The sequence below is a fragment of the Drosophila bipectinata genome, chromosome 2R, assembly GCF_030179905.1.
Source record: "Drosophila bipectinata strain 14024-0381.07 chromosome 2R, DbipHiC1v2, whole genome shotgun sequence".
NCBI lineage: Eukaryota > Metazoa > Arthropoda > Insecta > Diptera > Drosophilidae > Drosophila > Drosophila bipectinata.
The window spans coordinates 16,020,645-16,034,677 of NC_091737.1; the positions used below are offsets into that span (position 1 = coordinate 16,020,645).

General features: G+C 46.8%; 3 protein-coding genes across 3 annotated transcripts; all 3 read right to left on the bottom strand.

Annotated features, from left to right (window-relative positions):
- Window positions 1-55: 55 nt before the first annotated feature.
- On the bottom strand, window positions 56-4,613 carry LOC108123394 (uncharacterized). The gene is made up of 3 exons (XM_017238518.3): window positions 3,722-4,613; window positions 1,603-1,983; window positions 56-1,439 (listed from the first exon to the last, which is right to left on the bottom strand). Exons 1-3 carry the CDS (start codon window positions 3,754-3,756, stop codon window positions 68-70), a joined length of 1,788 nt encoding a protein of 595 aa, XP_017094007.2. The 5' UTR covers window positions 3,757-4,613; the 3' UTR covers window positions 56-67.
- Window positions 4,614-4,719: 106 nt separating this feature from the next.
- fab1 (fab1 kinase) lies at window positions 4,720-10,929 on the bottom strand. The gene is made up of 7 exons (XM_017238806.2): window positions 10,438-10,929; window positions 7,776-10,029; window positions 5,701-7,719; window positions 5,480-5,642; window positions 5,269-5,426; window positions 5,051-5,212; window positions 4,720-4,992 (listed from the first exon to the last, which is right to left on the bottom strand). The coding sequence occupies exons 1-7, from the start codon at window positions 10,927-10,929 to the stop codon at window positions 4,805-4,807; spliced, it is 5,436 nt and encodes a 1,811-aa protein (XP_017094295.2). The 3' UTR covers window positions 4,720-4,804.
- A 30-nt stretch (window positions 10,930-10,959) lies between these two features.
- On the bottom strand, window positions 10,960-11,738 carry LOC108123570 (anaphase-promoting complex subunit 13). Its single transcript, XM_017238807.3, has 3 exons — window positions 11,580-11,738; window positions 11,160-11,306; window positions 10,960-11,098 (listed from the first exon to the last, which is right to left on the bottom strand). Exons 1-3 carry the CDS (start codon window positions 11,589-11,591, stop codon window positions 11,015-11,017), a joined length of 243 nt encoding a protein of 80 aa, XP_017094296.1. The 5' UTR covers window positions 11,592-11,738; the 3' UTR covers window positions 10,960-11,014.
- Window positions 11,739-14,033: the final 2,295 nt, after the last annotated feature.

Genomic DNA, 14,033 nt, shown 5'->3' on the forward strand with positions numbered 1-14,033 from the left:
TTCTTTTTATTAGTTTGTAAGATTTAAAACAGAAAACTATTTTGCATTGGTTTGGAGGCTTCTTGACCTAGGAGTCGTACCAGGTCTTCTTCATCCAGTTGGAAGGCTTGCACGGCTCGTCGAGAACCACGAAGGAGCCGGGTTGGGTTTGGTTTCCGGCATGTTGTTTGACAGCGCGGCGACATCCTACTGCGTACTTGGGATTTCCCTCTATGATGGAGGAGTTCTCGCGGCAACTGGCTGCATTTTGGAGCACCGATGCTCTCCGGCCGTATCTGGCCGGCTTCTTGGCCGCCAGATTGCCACCCACATCCTCGAAACTTGTGGCGGCCGGCTGTACTGGCTCCTTGATCTGCCTTTGCCGTGAGGTGCGTCGCTTGTGCATTTGCGGCTGTCGGATTTCCAGCGAGGAATCCGAGCTCTTTCGAAGATTACCGGGACCTCCCTCCGAATCCCGAGGACGCTCCCTCAGTTGGTAGTTATACTGAGCCCTGCGATATTCCGGCGTGGCTGTGACCTCTGAGGGGGGAACTGTGGTCACGACGGCGGGACCAAGATCTAAATCCTGATCGTGATCCTGCTGGTGGCTATGATGGACGGTGGTGGCATTGGAGGTGGGCAGCCGGAAGCAGGAGGTCGGCTTCTGGACAACCGGACGAGAGCGTGGAAAGTCCTGGTAGTTGTTGCGGTATTCCGGATTAAATTCGATCTTGCCGCGCAGCCGGAGAAACGGTTCCCGGGGCTTACCGCGCTCCGGCATCTCGGTAATTTGCGGGTCTCGGAAGCTCTCGTGGTACTCGGGAATCTCTTTGGTAAACTCGCCGCGCGGGCGTAGGTGGTCGTCCGTCTTTAGGGACTTCTCTTTGGCCAGATGCTTGGGTGGGTCAACGAATTTGTCACGATACTCCGGCACCTCGGGACTGGGCGCACAGGTTCCCTCGGAGCCGGAGACGCGCAGGTTGTCGTCTTTCTTGATTGGAGCACTCTTCGAATAGTTCGCATACATCCGGAAGCTGTCGCGATATTCCGGCACAGCCACGAACTCCCCCTGGATCTTAATGCTGCTCATCTGGGGAATGGAGTGAGCCTTCTCGGGGAACTGCTGGACAAACTGGCGACGATACTCGGACGGCTCCGGCTGCTGGCTCTGCTGTTCCCCGTCGACGGCTTGGGCTCGCATCTGCAGATGGCATCTCTGCTGCTCCTGGGCGGCCACATCGCGGCGGAACTTGTCCGCTGCCAGCTTATTACTTGGTTGATTTCGTGCCGCCACTTCCGATTCGTCAAGGAATACCTCCCTCGGCAGTATCTTGGCGCTGGGATCCACGAACGGAGCAGTTATAAACGAGGAGTTCTTCATGCCATCGGCGTTTCCCTCTCCGTTGGTATCACGACCGAGTTGCAGGTTCTCAGGATTTCGGACCGGAAAGGTGCGGGAGCTGTAGATTGGAAATCAATTTAGTCGATTGGTTACCAAATAATTGATTGGAATGAAAAGGTAATTGGTTTCTGATGGGTTTCCCGATTGGATTTATTTCCTTCCACTCTGGGATTTTAATAGAATTACGAAATCAATGTACTTAATACTATACAAGTTCTTACAATTGCAGATCCTCGGGGGTGTACCAGTGATACTTGTCCTGGTGCTCCGACAGCAGCTGCATGAATCCCTCCAGTCGTAGCGAGGTGGAGCGCCGGAGCAGAGATCTGCGTCCCGATTGGATGCGGTGGTCACGGAAGTGCTTTCGATACTCTGTCTTCAGGGAGCCGAAACTGGCCACTGGCTCATCGCTGTTGTAAAGGCACACGTTGCTCCGTGTGTGAAGCTGGACGGGCTGGCGGCGACGGAAGTACTTCAGGTCATCGACGGCTATGTACTCGTGCGGATGCTTGATGGTGAATCGGCTGAGTCCTCCCGACTTTTGGTTAGCTGTGAGATCCGGCTCGGAGAAGGAACGATTCCAACCAAAATCGGCATCAAAGCTAAGTTCCAGAAGGGTTTTAAAAAAGACTATTAAAACATCCGATTCGTATTATCTTTGGCTGCCAACTGAGCACTAAAGTAACGACCAGTGCTGGTCGTCGCCACCACAACCAAATAACAGGTAGGCTCCTTCGATAATGGGGGCAAAAATTCCACTCCCCTTTCCACAATTGCATTGTCGATGCCTCGGATCTCTGGCAAGGAGCAAAGGCATTTCCCCACCACCGGCACTGCCACCTCGATTCCCTGCCAATGGCGTGCCATGGCGGCGATGTTGCTAGGCATACATCCAAACATTCGTAAAAAAACTAATGAATACGGAAGGAGGATAAAATTGCTGCAAATTAGAAAATTGTCTATTGGATTCGACGGGAGCAGCCGGTGTTTGAGAACAGGTCCGCAACGAGGGCATACAAAATTTTTAAAACTTTTTAACAGTTTTCTAGAAATGTAAATCTAAATTTAACCATAACTACAAATATCAATCTATATGTATTTTTAAGGATATCCCGAGTAATCCCTTAAACAGCCCTCATCATCTTCCCACACTGGAATCGATTCCAATCAATAGCTAAAAAAAAGCATTCCCCAACTTTTGTTAGTCCTGACAACGCCCTACGTGTGTCTTGGTCCTTGGTAATCCATATACGGAAATGAGTTTTTTGTTGAGGCATTGCCAAGGACTCGCGACCCAGCGGCGAATGCAAGCCATTATAAATGCACAAGGATTGCCCGTCAAAGGTGAACCTGCCCACATGCAAATTGCATTTGTTTCTTGTTTTTTTTGTTTTTGTTTTTGGTTTAGGGCGCTTCTAAATGTGACCACAAACACCTGTTGCCGCCACTCACCTGCTATTTGTTTGTTCGACACACATCGGAATTTAAAGTTTTCGCCAAAGGCAAATGGGCAAAAGTTAGTTACGTGCGAGAAAATATGTGTGCCAGACTAATGGTTATAATTGATGGCTGCCAAAATGTTTTATATTCCGCAATCAACAGAAAACCCAGCTAATGGGGGGAGTGTGCGTGTTTGGCTGACTGAATCCGAAACGGAAACAGACAGGAGCATAGAAGGGTTCGTGGCGGCGAGACGGCTCCAAGTCTGACCTAATTCGGGCCGCCAACTTAAGGAGTCGCCAGCTGGTGGAAGTTGTACAAGTCCAACTAGCTAGCCAGAGCTACTAATCTTGACAATGCCAAATGACCTTTGGTTATTTTTAAAGCGGGTTAGCGTAACGCAGGTCATTTAAATATGCTAATCAGTTGCCGGCTAGAACGATACCTGGACACACATAATTACCCTTGCAGATTTATGACGATTTAATTGCTGTTACACAGCCGAGTCACGCCACGGGGCGTATACGTAATGCAATAAACAAGAATGCACCATTATGTTAACATCAAAAAGGGAATAAAAAACAAGACAAGGTCATCGCTAGCCGGGAATTCGCTTAGCATTTAACAACTTTAAATAGCTTTACTTTTCTACCTCTATAACACTTCCCTTCAACTGAAAAAACTTCAAAAAATGGAATCGGGAATTCAAGACATGGAAAGTATGATAGAGCCACAGTTTCGAACGTAAATTTCTAGCCCTTTAAGCCAAGTAAGTGGGTCAGATTGCTTTACACATTTCCTAGGGAATTTTAAAGGCTCAGAATCAGGTCAGTTCGTAGTAACGTTAGCAGCTATTTCTGGCTAAATGTTGGTCAAGAAAAAGGAAAGTTTCAGCCTTACCCATCGCTACTCTTCCAGTCGTATGCTATCGCCATTGTTGGTTTCCTTTCGGGGGCTGCACTTTAATTAAACATTAAATGAGTCTGCACTTTGAGGGCGAACACTTGGGGCACTCATGGTCTGCCAACACACACACACAAACACATGCCATACACACCCTTGGCCAGGGGCTGGCCACTAACCCAGTCCCTGTTCCGGCGCCATTCAAGCGCAGCTCGCCGCACCACAACTTGACCGCTCAGATCGTAAATCCCAACTGAAAGGCACCAGTGCCGCGACCAAGAAGTTAGCCAGTTTTTCGCACGCCAACTTTCCGACTCCCCGACACTCCGTCCCCAATGGTACAACTCCATGGTTCTTCTGCCTTTCCGACTTTTCCCACGGCGTCTGACTGAAGGTGTCACTGCCGCAGGAAGGGGGACTATAACAAAAGCTACGAAAATGAAAGGATTCCATTTTGGCCTCAGCTTTACGCTAAGTGCTGTTACATGCAATCGCTTATTTTATGACTTATACATCCTATATCCTTTCATATATCCCATATTTTCTTCAAAAGAAAAGAAATCAAAAGTTGGCAGCTGCAGTTGATTTGAATATGAAACGTTGTTTTGATTTTGATTTCGATTTCGGCCACCCGCTGCAGCTGTCAGAGTTGAGTTCTTTAACCCAGTTGGAGTAGTTTTGACGCCTCGCTAATGAAACCATGCTTACGAGGCAGCAACGAGCCCATTTGCCTGATTTACTCGCCTCTTAACGATTTCATTTCGCGCCGCGGTCTCCATCATGATAATAATTTCCTTTGCGCCTGGCACGCAACTCCAGCCGGGGTACATGGCTTTCAATTGTCATGAGCAGCGGTGGCTTCCGGACTGCGAAAGCGAACGTGGATGTGGACGCGGATGCGGATGCGGGTCAAGGGCAAATCAATTCGCTGCCCAAGTCGGAAATGCTGGCTGACAGAGTGTTGGTGGATGGGACTGGTTGGAATTGGATGGAAATTGGATTGAAATTGGCGTCTACTTTATTGCGTCTAAAGTTATTTTGGTAACTAACATATGTGCACGACTTTGTGTTGGGTGGGGACTAGACCTTAGACAGGCCCTCCCACCGATCGGGAACCATCAGGAAGTAGCGATCCATTGCATCTATGAAGCGCTGTTTGTAACGTTCTGGGTTGACCACTGTGGGATCTTTCCCTTTGCCGCCCAAAAATCCAGATTGCTTGACTATGGACTCCATACGCTTATCCAGAGTGAAGGTTCGAATGTAATCTGTAATTGATTGGACTTTTAAGACTATTTTTATTTTGCAAATCTTTTAAATACTCACCAATAATACCCAAAACCAAGAGACTGTTCTTCTTTTCCAACCCCACTAGCAAAGAGTAGTCCATGACGCCATTCCTCTCCAGGAACGAAGAATCACGCTGGATAGCATCTCGCAAGACTGTCTTGCTGTGCGACAAAACATACAAAGGCTTTGACCAAGACACTGCAATGGAAAGGTTTTAAAGGATTGCACTCCATAATGTCATTAAGAAAACCTACTCTGCACTAGATTCTCGTCGAGCAGGACAATCTCTCCTTGCTGGTTGGTGGGATCTACTAAGCGATTTCGCTCGGAACCCTTTAGGTCAAACTTGCTATCGATATCACAGCCGTAGAAAAGATTCTCCATGACCATGACCGACCGCTCCACGAAGGAACTAAACAAGGATTTGGGTTATTGATAATTTATAAAAATATGTATAGAACCTACTCCTTTGTCTTCACAGACACTTTAAAGACTCCAAAGATCTTGGCCAGCAGTGTGGGCAGTTGCTGCTGCTGGCACTTGTCTATGTACTCAAAGTATTTTGAAGCAAACGGCTCAAAGATGGTCATATCCTTGGAGTTCATTTCTTTCAGAACATAGCGATCATCTAATTTAAATAAAATGGTATTAAGTTTTGCTATTTATGAAGGGGATAATAAACTTACCCAGGGTTTTGCTGAACCGGGATCCCGACTTGCCACCCCTCGCCTCCCACTGAATACTGCTGCAAAGGCTTCGCGCCAAGGCAATGCGAGCCTCTTCCTCCAAATCAGTTGGTTCCTCGCCAGGACGAGGCCCAGCCACATCGCTGGGTTTGCGCACTAGCTCCATTTCGGAGCCGGTACGACTTTGAGAGATTCTCAACTCCTCGCGCATCTTGCTCTTCTCCAGGCGACGGTACAGGGACCTGTCCATCTTCGGAGGTGTCAAGCTCTTGGCCCGCAGAGCGTCGAATTCGCGGGCAAAGTATATTTTGCACTGGAACTGGCAGCCGTTGTCGTGGAATGCCAGTGTGATGTACGGACTGGGAGCTTTCTTAGTGCGCTCCTTACCCTTCTCTTCTGACTCGGCTGCGGCGGGAGCCTGAGCTGGCCCCGAGCCTCCAGGAACGGTGCTTGTGTTGCTCGAAGTCCGTGACAAGTTGGGAGTATCCTCTGCATCGCTCTGGTTATCAACCAGTGGAATCTTCCGCTTCAACTGAGGACTGGAGTGTGCGTGGGAGGAGCTGGATGTTGCCCCATTCGAGTTGGACTCGGCCTCGTCTATGGCTTTTTGGTACTCCGCTGAAGTCAAGCTATAGGCTATCACTGAACTGAGATCGTTCTCCCGCACGTGGATGGGAAAGCTGCCCAGTGGAAGCGTCAGATGATCCTGGGCGGAAAAAGGCGACTGCAGCGGATTAACTTGGTTGGTAGAGGGAAGTAGTTGGGTAAGGATCTTCCGAATGGATTTTTTGTCGGAGTACACGTTCACAGTGGAAGCCAGCAGCTGGTCAATGGAGAACTTCTTGTCCACAACCGTTTGGCTGCTGGACACCGATTCCGTATCCTCGCCGGGGCACTCCAGGGGATCATTTTCTCGTTGCGGATTCGAGCTTGAAGTTTTGGAGTTATCCCCGCTAATGGGGGGAGTCTGGTCTGGACGCAGCTCCTCCGTGCAGATGGTGCCAGAGTCAATGTGGTGGGCTTGTTTCGCGGACAGCTTCTCGATCTCCTGCAGCCGGGGACCCCATAATTCGATGCTCTCTGCCAGAGCTCTCCTGGCCATTGCCAGGGAATCTTTAATATCATAAGCGCTGGCCTTCGGATCCGTCAGCACACTGTGCACAATCTCAATCTTCTGCTTGAAGATGAACTGGTCATGAGTGAGTGTCGTTTTCAGGTTCTGGACCAGCGGCGAGTTCTCCTCCTCGGTGGCCAGGTCGGCAATGCGTTCGTGAATCCTGGTATACACCTCATGTCCGCTCACTGAAAAGTTCTTAATTTCCTCCTGGACTTGGTGGCTGGGAAGATGTTTAGGAACATCCAATTGCAAGCTCAGAGAGGGCAGATCTGTTTCCCACACCTCGACTGGTGTGTACTGGAACTTGGCACCCACTCCCCGAAAACTGAAGTGATGCACATAGTCCCGATGCAGCGAATGCTCGCAGGGACTGCCACTCTGTCCAGCTTCGGGCAGCGGTGGCCGTCGTTTGTAAGCGTGGCCATGGAAACGCATCTCCAAGTATTTGGCCAACGAAAGGCATCTTGCGGACTCTGACAGCGGAATAGTTGGGGTCGTGGCATTGCAGATGCTGCACCAGGAGGTGAAGTATATGCGCTGCGGATCAGAACAAGTAGAGTCCTCGGTGAGATAAACATGTACGCAGCCCATTGAATGGACATAGCGACGCACATGCCCCAGCATGGGTAGATTACAAGAGGGGCACATCGAGTTGAAGAGGCAGCAGTAACGCTGCAAAAATTGCTCCAGCATGATGTCGTACTGACCATAGAACTTCATATCCAGCAGCATGGGTAGTTTGCAAAAGGAGGACACACCCTTGGGATTGTAGTGGAAGCTGCAGAAGAGCACCGGAAGCCTTTGATGGTTTTGCGGATCCAATGCATCCTTGTACAGTTGCTCCTCGCTCACTTTCTGGGGTCTTTGAATCACATCTCCATTTTTCTTCTTTGGTCGCAGCACTAAAAGTTAGAGGATTTCAGTAAAATAATATTTTAAAATATAACTTTGGACTTACTGGGAGCCTTGCCTTTGGGAAATCGTCCTCCAAACGATCGGAACTCAGCCAGCTTTGTTTGAATGTCGCGATTGTTCGCTGGAGCTGTTATCTTCATCTTCACAAAGTCGTGGGCTGGCAGAAGCTTCGTCTGGGTCGACTCCTTGTTGGTGGGCTCCGATTTTCCAGCCTCACTCTCGCCCAGGCTTTCTGGACGCTCCAGATTGGACAACCCCGATCGAGACCACTGTTTGGAGAAGTAAAGCTCGGCAGGAAAAAGATTCCTTAGCTTGCACTTGCGCCCTTGCTCCGTTTCCAAGTAAGGAAGAGGAAACGTCAGGAAGGGACTAACCGACAGTATTGTGGAACTAAGTGCCGTACGGAAGCGGTTGTCATATCGAGGCTCCACGGCTAGGGCTTCCACCACTGGTGGTGCACAGGGTGATGTTGCCAACGCCTCTGCCTGAGTTGCCCTTAGAGGATCTGTGAAATCAGCAACATTTTCACTAACAATGGTGGTGATCTTATCCTCCGATTTACGCTCCATTACTGAAGGTCTCTTGGCACGGAGCTCTGCCTCGGTTTCCTCCTTGGGACTCGCCTCTTTAGAGTCGAAAATCGAAGGCTTGGGACTCAACGGCTGAGCAAACTCGTTCAACAGGAAGGACATCTCCAGTCGCCAGTTGTACCGGGCGAAGAGAAGCGCCGAAGCCACACGCTTGACCCGGGTCAGCTCAGCATTGCTACCGCCTCTTAGAAGGCAGGTGTAGCCACGAGGATTCGTGAGCTTTTCAAAGAACATCAAGGTTTTGCCGTTGTAGTTGCGTATGTAGAAATTATTGCATAATCCTAGCTTGGGCATGGTTATATTCGATTCAATGGAGCTGACGATGTCGCACTGCAAGGTGCGCGCCAGTCGCTCCATCACAGACAACTTTACATCCAGGACTAAGGTAACACCATACGATCTAAGCAGGTCCTGTGCTATTCCAGCTACGTTCTTGTGCACCAGCACCACATTGGGATTAAAGCTCATGATGCGGGCGCACACATTTCTTAAGTACTCCTTCTCCTGCAGAAGGACCGTTTCGATGGTCACAAACTTGCCTTCAATGCGCTCGTAAACTATGGGGCACTGCAGCAACAGAATGCGAGGATAAGCCACTCGGGTAGCCATATCCTTATGAGCAACGTTCTTGGAGAAAGCCACTCCGTGGACAATGGTGGAGTCCTTGCGCCTGCCACCAGGAACCTTCTTGAAGTTAACATAGTTCCGAATGTCCATCATATCGTTGGTGCAGTGTTCCGGCTTGAAGTGATTGGCAGCTGTGGAGCACAGCATCTGAAGCACTTTATCCCACTCCTGGTCCAAGTGATGAGCTCGCAAAAGTTGAGCCAGTAGCTGGTCCTCATGCTCGCAATAGGATTCCAAAAGCTTGGAAGTTGCTGTGGTAAAGCACAGGTCGTTCTCCAGATCTTTATCCTGTTCTTCAGCAGACTGATCCATGGATTTGGGCGGCTGTGGTTCCGCATGCAGAGAAGTCTCAAACTGCGGGCTCATGGATTGGGACGTCTCCAAACTGTTCTTGGAGAACTTGTAGTGCAAGGTCGATTCAAAATCCACCTGCTCCGGATCGGGAACAATGGGCTCCAGGAATCCAGCTGCCAGCATGGCACTTAATATAGCCACAGCTTGTATTTCGTTGGCTGATTTGTTATTGCTGATGAGAAATTCGATGAGACTCTGGCCACAATTCTGGGCAGGCAGAACTCGCTGCATCTCCTCGTGGAGCGTAATCAAAGAATTGGACTGCTGCAGGATGTTCTTGCGATCGTCGATGGACAGAGTGGTATAGTTGGGATGTGAACTGAAGCGCTCTTCCTGGTATCCCACCGAGGTTTTCCGCGAAAGTGGTGCCCTCTGTTGCTGCGGATTGTTCGCATGTGGTGTTGCCTTGTCCTGAACCTCTAGTTTGTTGGTCAAGTGCTGCTGCAGCACCTGAAGATCCTGGCCCATTTCCGAACTGGAGGACTTGAGAAAGGTGAGCACTATTTTGGAGCAGTAGTTGCACACCTTCAGGTCGCCATCGCAGCGTATGATCATGCCGGGCACAACCTGGTTGCAGCATTTCGAGCAAAAGATCTGCCCACACAGGCGACAGTGGTGCTTGCGCCGAAATGTGGAAAACTTCTGCGAGCAGTCGTAGCATTCTTTGGCCTTGGAGTCGGGCATCCAGAAGCGCTGCAGCTCAGTGTCCCTGTAATTCCTTAGGTCCTGAAATTAATCATAAGACAGTTTTCAATATCGGTATGATGCTTATGTTTAAACTTTAAAGATCATCTTTACAGTAATGGGAATATTAATAAATATTTTTCATATTATACAGCTATCCTTAATGATGTGTATTTTTTAATTTTTTACAATTATATTTATCAATTGATATATAAAATTTTATACAAAATATATATTTTATAGTGTGCATCGTTTTTTGATGACACATTTTTTCCTAATTCGCAGTTTATACATTTTTTAAGATAATGAAATAATTGCTCACTATTATGTATAATTTCTTTTATTTGTCTGTGATATTACAACAAATGAATATATATTTTAAATTTTTGAGTTTTTATCCGAACAAGCTTATATAATAAGTTTTGCAACACAACTGCAACTTTCACTTACGTTATTGTTTTTTGTGGCTACAATGTTGCTGATATGCTTGAGCACATTGGAAACGGTGCGGCCCTGATTCGCTTCGCTAGCTAGTTGCGGCAGCGTCTCCACCCTCTCACTAGCCTCGGAATCCTCGGCAGCGGTGCTAGATGTACCAGTGGTGCTCCTTGACTCGCTGTTTGCCCGCAGGCTGAGCGTTGTAGGCGGTTGCGGTCGCCCCGAATTAACGCTGGCGGTTTCCTGCTCTGCTATCTCTGCTCCGGACGCTCTCTTTTCGCTAAAAAACTGCGACTTTCCCACCTGAATCGAGGTGGTAGTTCCACTGGATATATCATTGACTGTGTTGTAACTCTGGTTGTAAACATTCTGGATTTTATTAACTACGCGCCCAAAAAGCGATTCTGGCTTATCCTCAAAGTTCCGTGCGAATTCTGTAAGCTTGGTTGGTGAATGCAAATGCTGGTGATTATTGTTTCCGTTGTTGTTATTGTTGCTAGTCATAGTGCCGTGGTGTTGTGAGTAAAACTTGGGGTATTAAAAGGGTTGGCGAGCTAACGGAGCTGGCCGTGGGACTCAGGGTCCTTGGTTAGATAGAGGTAATGTTGAGCTGATCGATAAGGGCCGCATCCGGTGCAAGCGAACCCAGTGCCAAATCAGTCCACTTTTGTTCCTGTATCCAAAACAAATCATAAGTTACCAAAAATTGGCACACAAAACCTCGCATGGCTCACCTGCTCGCTAAGTGTTAAGTGTGAATCACCGCCGTCGGCCTCTGGATCGGGTAGCTTTTCCTGGGGCACTAGAATCTGATCGAAGGGCAGAACTTCCATGCGCCAAGCATTGTCTACAATGTCCAGGAGCAGATCATCGATGGGAGCCTATAAAAATATAAATGCGTGCGCAACCGCAGCCGAATAAGCGAATACTCATACGAAAACGCCCCCGCAAAGCGCAAAATTACGTCACTACACCCGCCGTGCCCAAATACAGGAGACATACTATTGCTCGGGTATTTAGATTTATCACAATGGGCGCTTTGATAACTGCGACTAATTACAGTGAAGCGATAATTTTTCCACGGTTCCTCACTGCTCTGTACTAGCGCCACACGCAAGTAGGTATAACTTGGGAGCTACCAATTCCCCACTTACCTGGCTATCCATCACTTTTGGAGTAGTACAATCTGCGGTTCTCCAGCTCTTAGAGATTGCCCAATTGTTTATTTAGCCTTTTTTAAAGTACTTTTGTCAACAATTGGATGTGAGTTGTTTATTTCGCAAAACAGCTGGGTAGTGATGGAATTTTGGCCATGCCAACTTGCCGATACCATCGGTTCGAAATGATTGAAGCTCACTGCCAATCGATTGGAACTAGTCGATTGGTGTCAGTAGAATATATATTTTAATTCAACAAACAAACAAATAGCTGGAAAGTCAACATAAGATCTAAACAAATCTGTTTTTTTTATGCCCTTTTTGTGTTTATTTTGAATTTAGCTTTGTAGCTGTACCTAAGTTCCCATTGTGCTACTCCGCTACTCCCGTTGAGCTCTTGATATTTCATATGAAAAAGCGCCAAAAATAAACTTTTTTTCGTTTTTAGAAAATTTTATTTATTGCTTTATCCAAGGAAAACCACGTTGGCAAAACTAAAATAAATATAAAAGAATAGAAATGTATAGGGTGTATTCAAATGCTTGCATTAATTTAAATTTTAGTAGTAAATTGGAAATTAAAGAGCTTACTAAACCAATCTTAACTATGAATATTTTGAAATACCTTCGGAGATGGGACTCCGAATTCTACCAAACTTTCTTTTTATATCCGATCTAACTTCTTCTTAAATAGGTGAAATCCTTCAGAACTCGGTTTTTCTGAAAGATTCAAAATAAGAAATTTTATTTAAATAAATGAGAGCTATGCTTTTGGATATTTAATCATCAAAGAAAGTCTTTAAGAGAGTTAGGCAAATTTTTGAATACATTGAGTTCATACTTTATATATTCTTTTTTTATTTAGTTTTAAGCCGTTTCTAGAAGGATAGAGCCTTAAAAAATCTCCAAAATTATATTAAAAACTTTTAGTTTTTGGAGTTAGGGCTTCGATCTTGTTGACTGTTCCATTGAACAACTGACTAGATGCAGCATAGCGCTCTCAAATTCGTTTTCCAACGTCAGCTATGCCGACATCTTGCCAATTTACCAACGGATTCTGTGCTATATGATCGCTCCAAACTGCTTCCGAACCGCGTTCGCACAAAATTCACGGAAATATTCTCACAGGCCAGAAAGCAACCGACTTCTATTGCTCGATTGTCAATGGCTTTTATCAATGAAACGCTTGTTGTTTTGAAAAGCACTTAACAAGTTTTGTGTGCTTTTGTTGTTGGGCTGATGGTTTGCTGGTTGGCTAGCTGGTTAGTTGACTAGATTGCTGGATTGCTGGACGATGGAAAATGTAATCCGTCAGCGGTGGAGACTAATTGGCAACTGATTCCGAAGCCGCGCAACGCGCTCAGCACCACACCTCGGCAATTGAAGAAGTTTCAATTAGTTGGCATTTGACACTCACACATGGCTATGACTGTCTAAAAAACGGGGATTGCGGCCCGTTGCCAACTCACGCACACCACCACAAAGTGGGGGTGCGTGCACTGGTATTTGTACCTGTTCAGGTACACTTGCACCAAAAAAATTCCACTTTACTTTAAAATATTTTAAATACAAGCTATTTTTAAAATAAATTCTTGGGTGTGAAAAAAAGTCTAAAAGTAGGTTAGCATTAAATCAAATGAAACTTGTTTAAAGTCTGAAATCATTCCTTTTTTTATTTAACCAATTGTCTATCCCATTTTGTCGCCGTGTACACATGCGCCGACAGGTAGCCGACGGTAAGACGAGGTGAGACGCATCGCTTTAGCGTTTTTAGCGCAATGGCATCTGCCCAGAATATTAATGAACTCCCTTTTGAGAAAAATATGAAATGAAATAAAATTTTTTTGTTGCCAGCAAAAGCCGTGTCCACGTCCGTGTCGTCTTGGTCGTTTCGGAATTTGTCGGCCCAAAAGCTGAAGGCACCAAAAATGCATTGGCCATGGCTGCCAGCCAGCTCCAAACATGGCTCCGTGCGCATGCGCAGCGATAGCTACTTCCGCTCGAAAGCAACAAGCTCTTCATCCGAAGAATGTTTGAAAGTAAGAAATAGCCACCTGTATAGATCCCTGCGGGAAGATTACCCTGAAGAGACTTTAGAACGATTGTTCGCTCTCGGGAACAATTTTCTGTGAACCATCTATAGGCATTACATTACAGATATTTATGCGCGATTATACAAAACAGTCACGTGCCGGTCTTCTGTATATATGTTTGTGTATTTATAGGTATTCTCACTTGTCTGGACTTACACTCTATATACATATGCCCCTTTTTGTATATAGAAAGGCAGCAAAACTTTACTCACGAGTGATCTGGACTTTTGGCAGAACTGAAACCCAATTCCCTCTTTCCGATCATCGGATCTTCACCAGTCGGCCGCCTTGGAAAGGCATAATTTGAATATTGTTATTATTATTCATATGCACACGACTCACGTTCGTATAGCAATAAA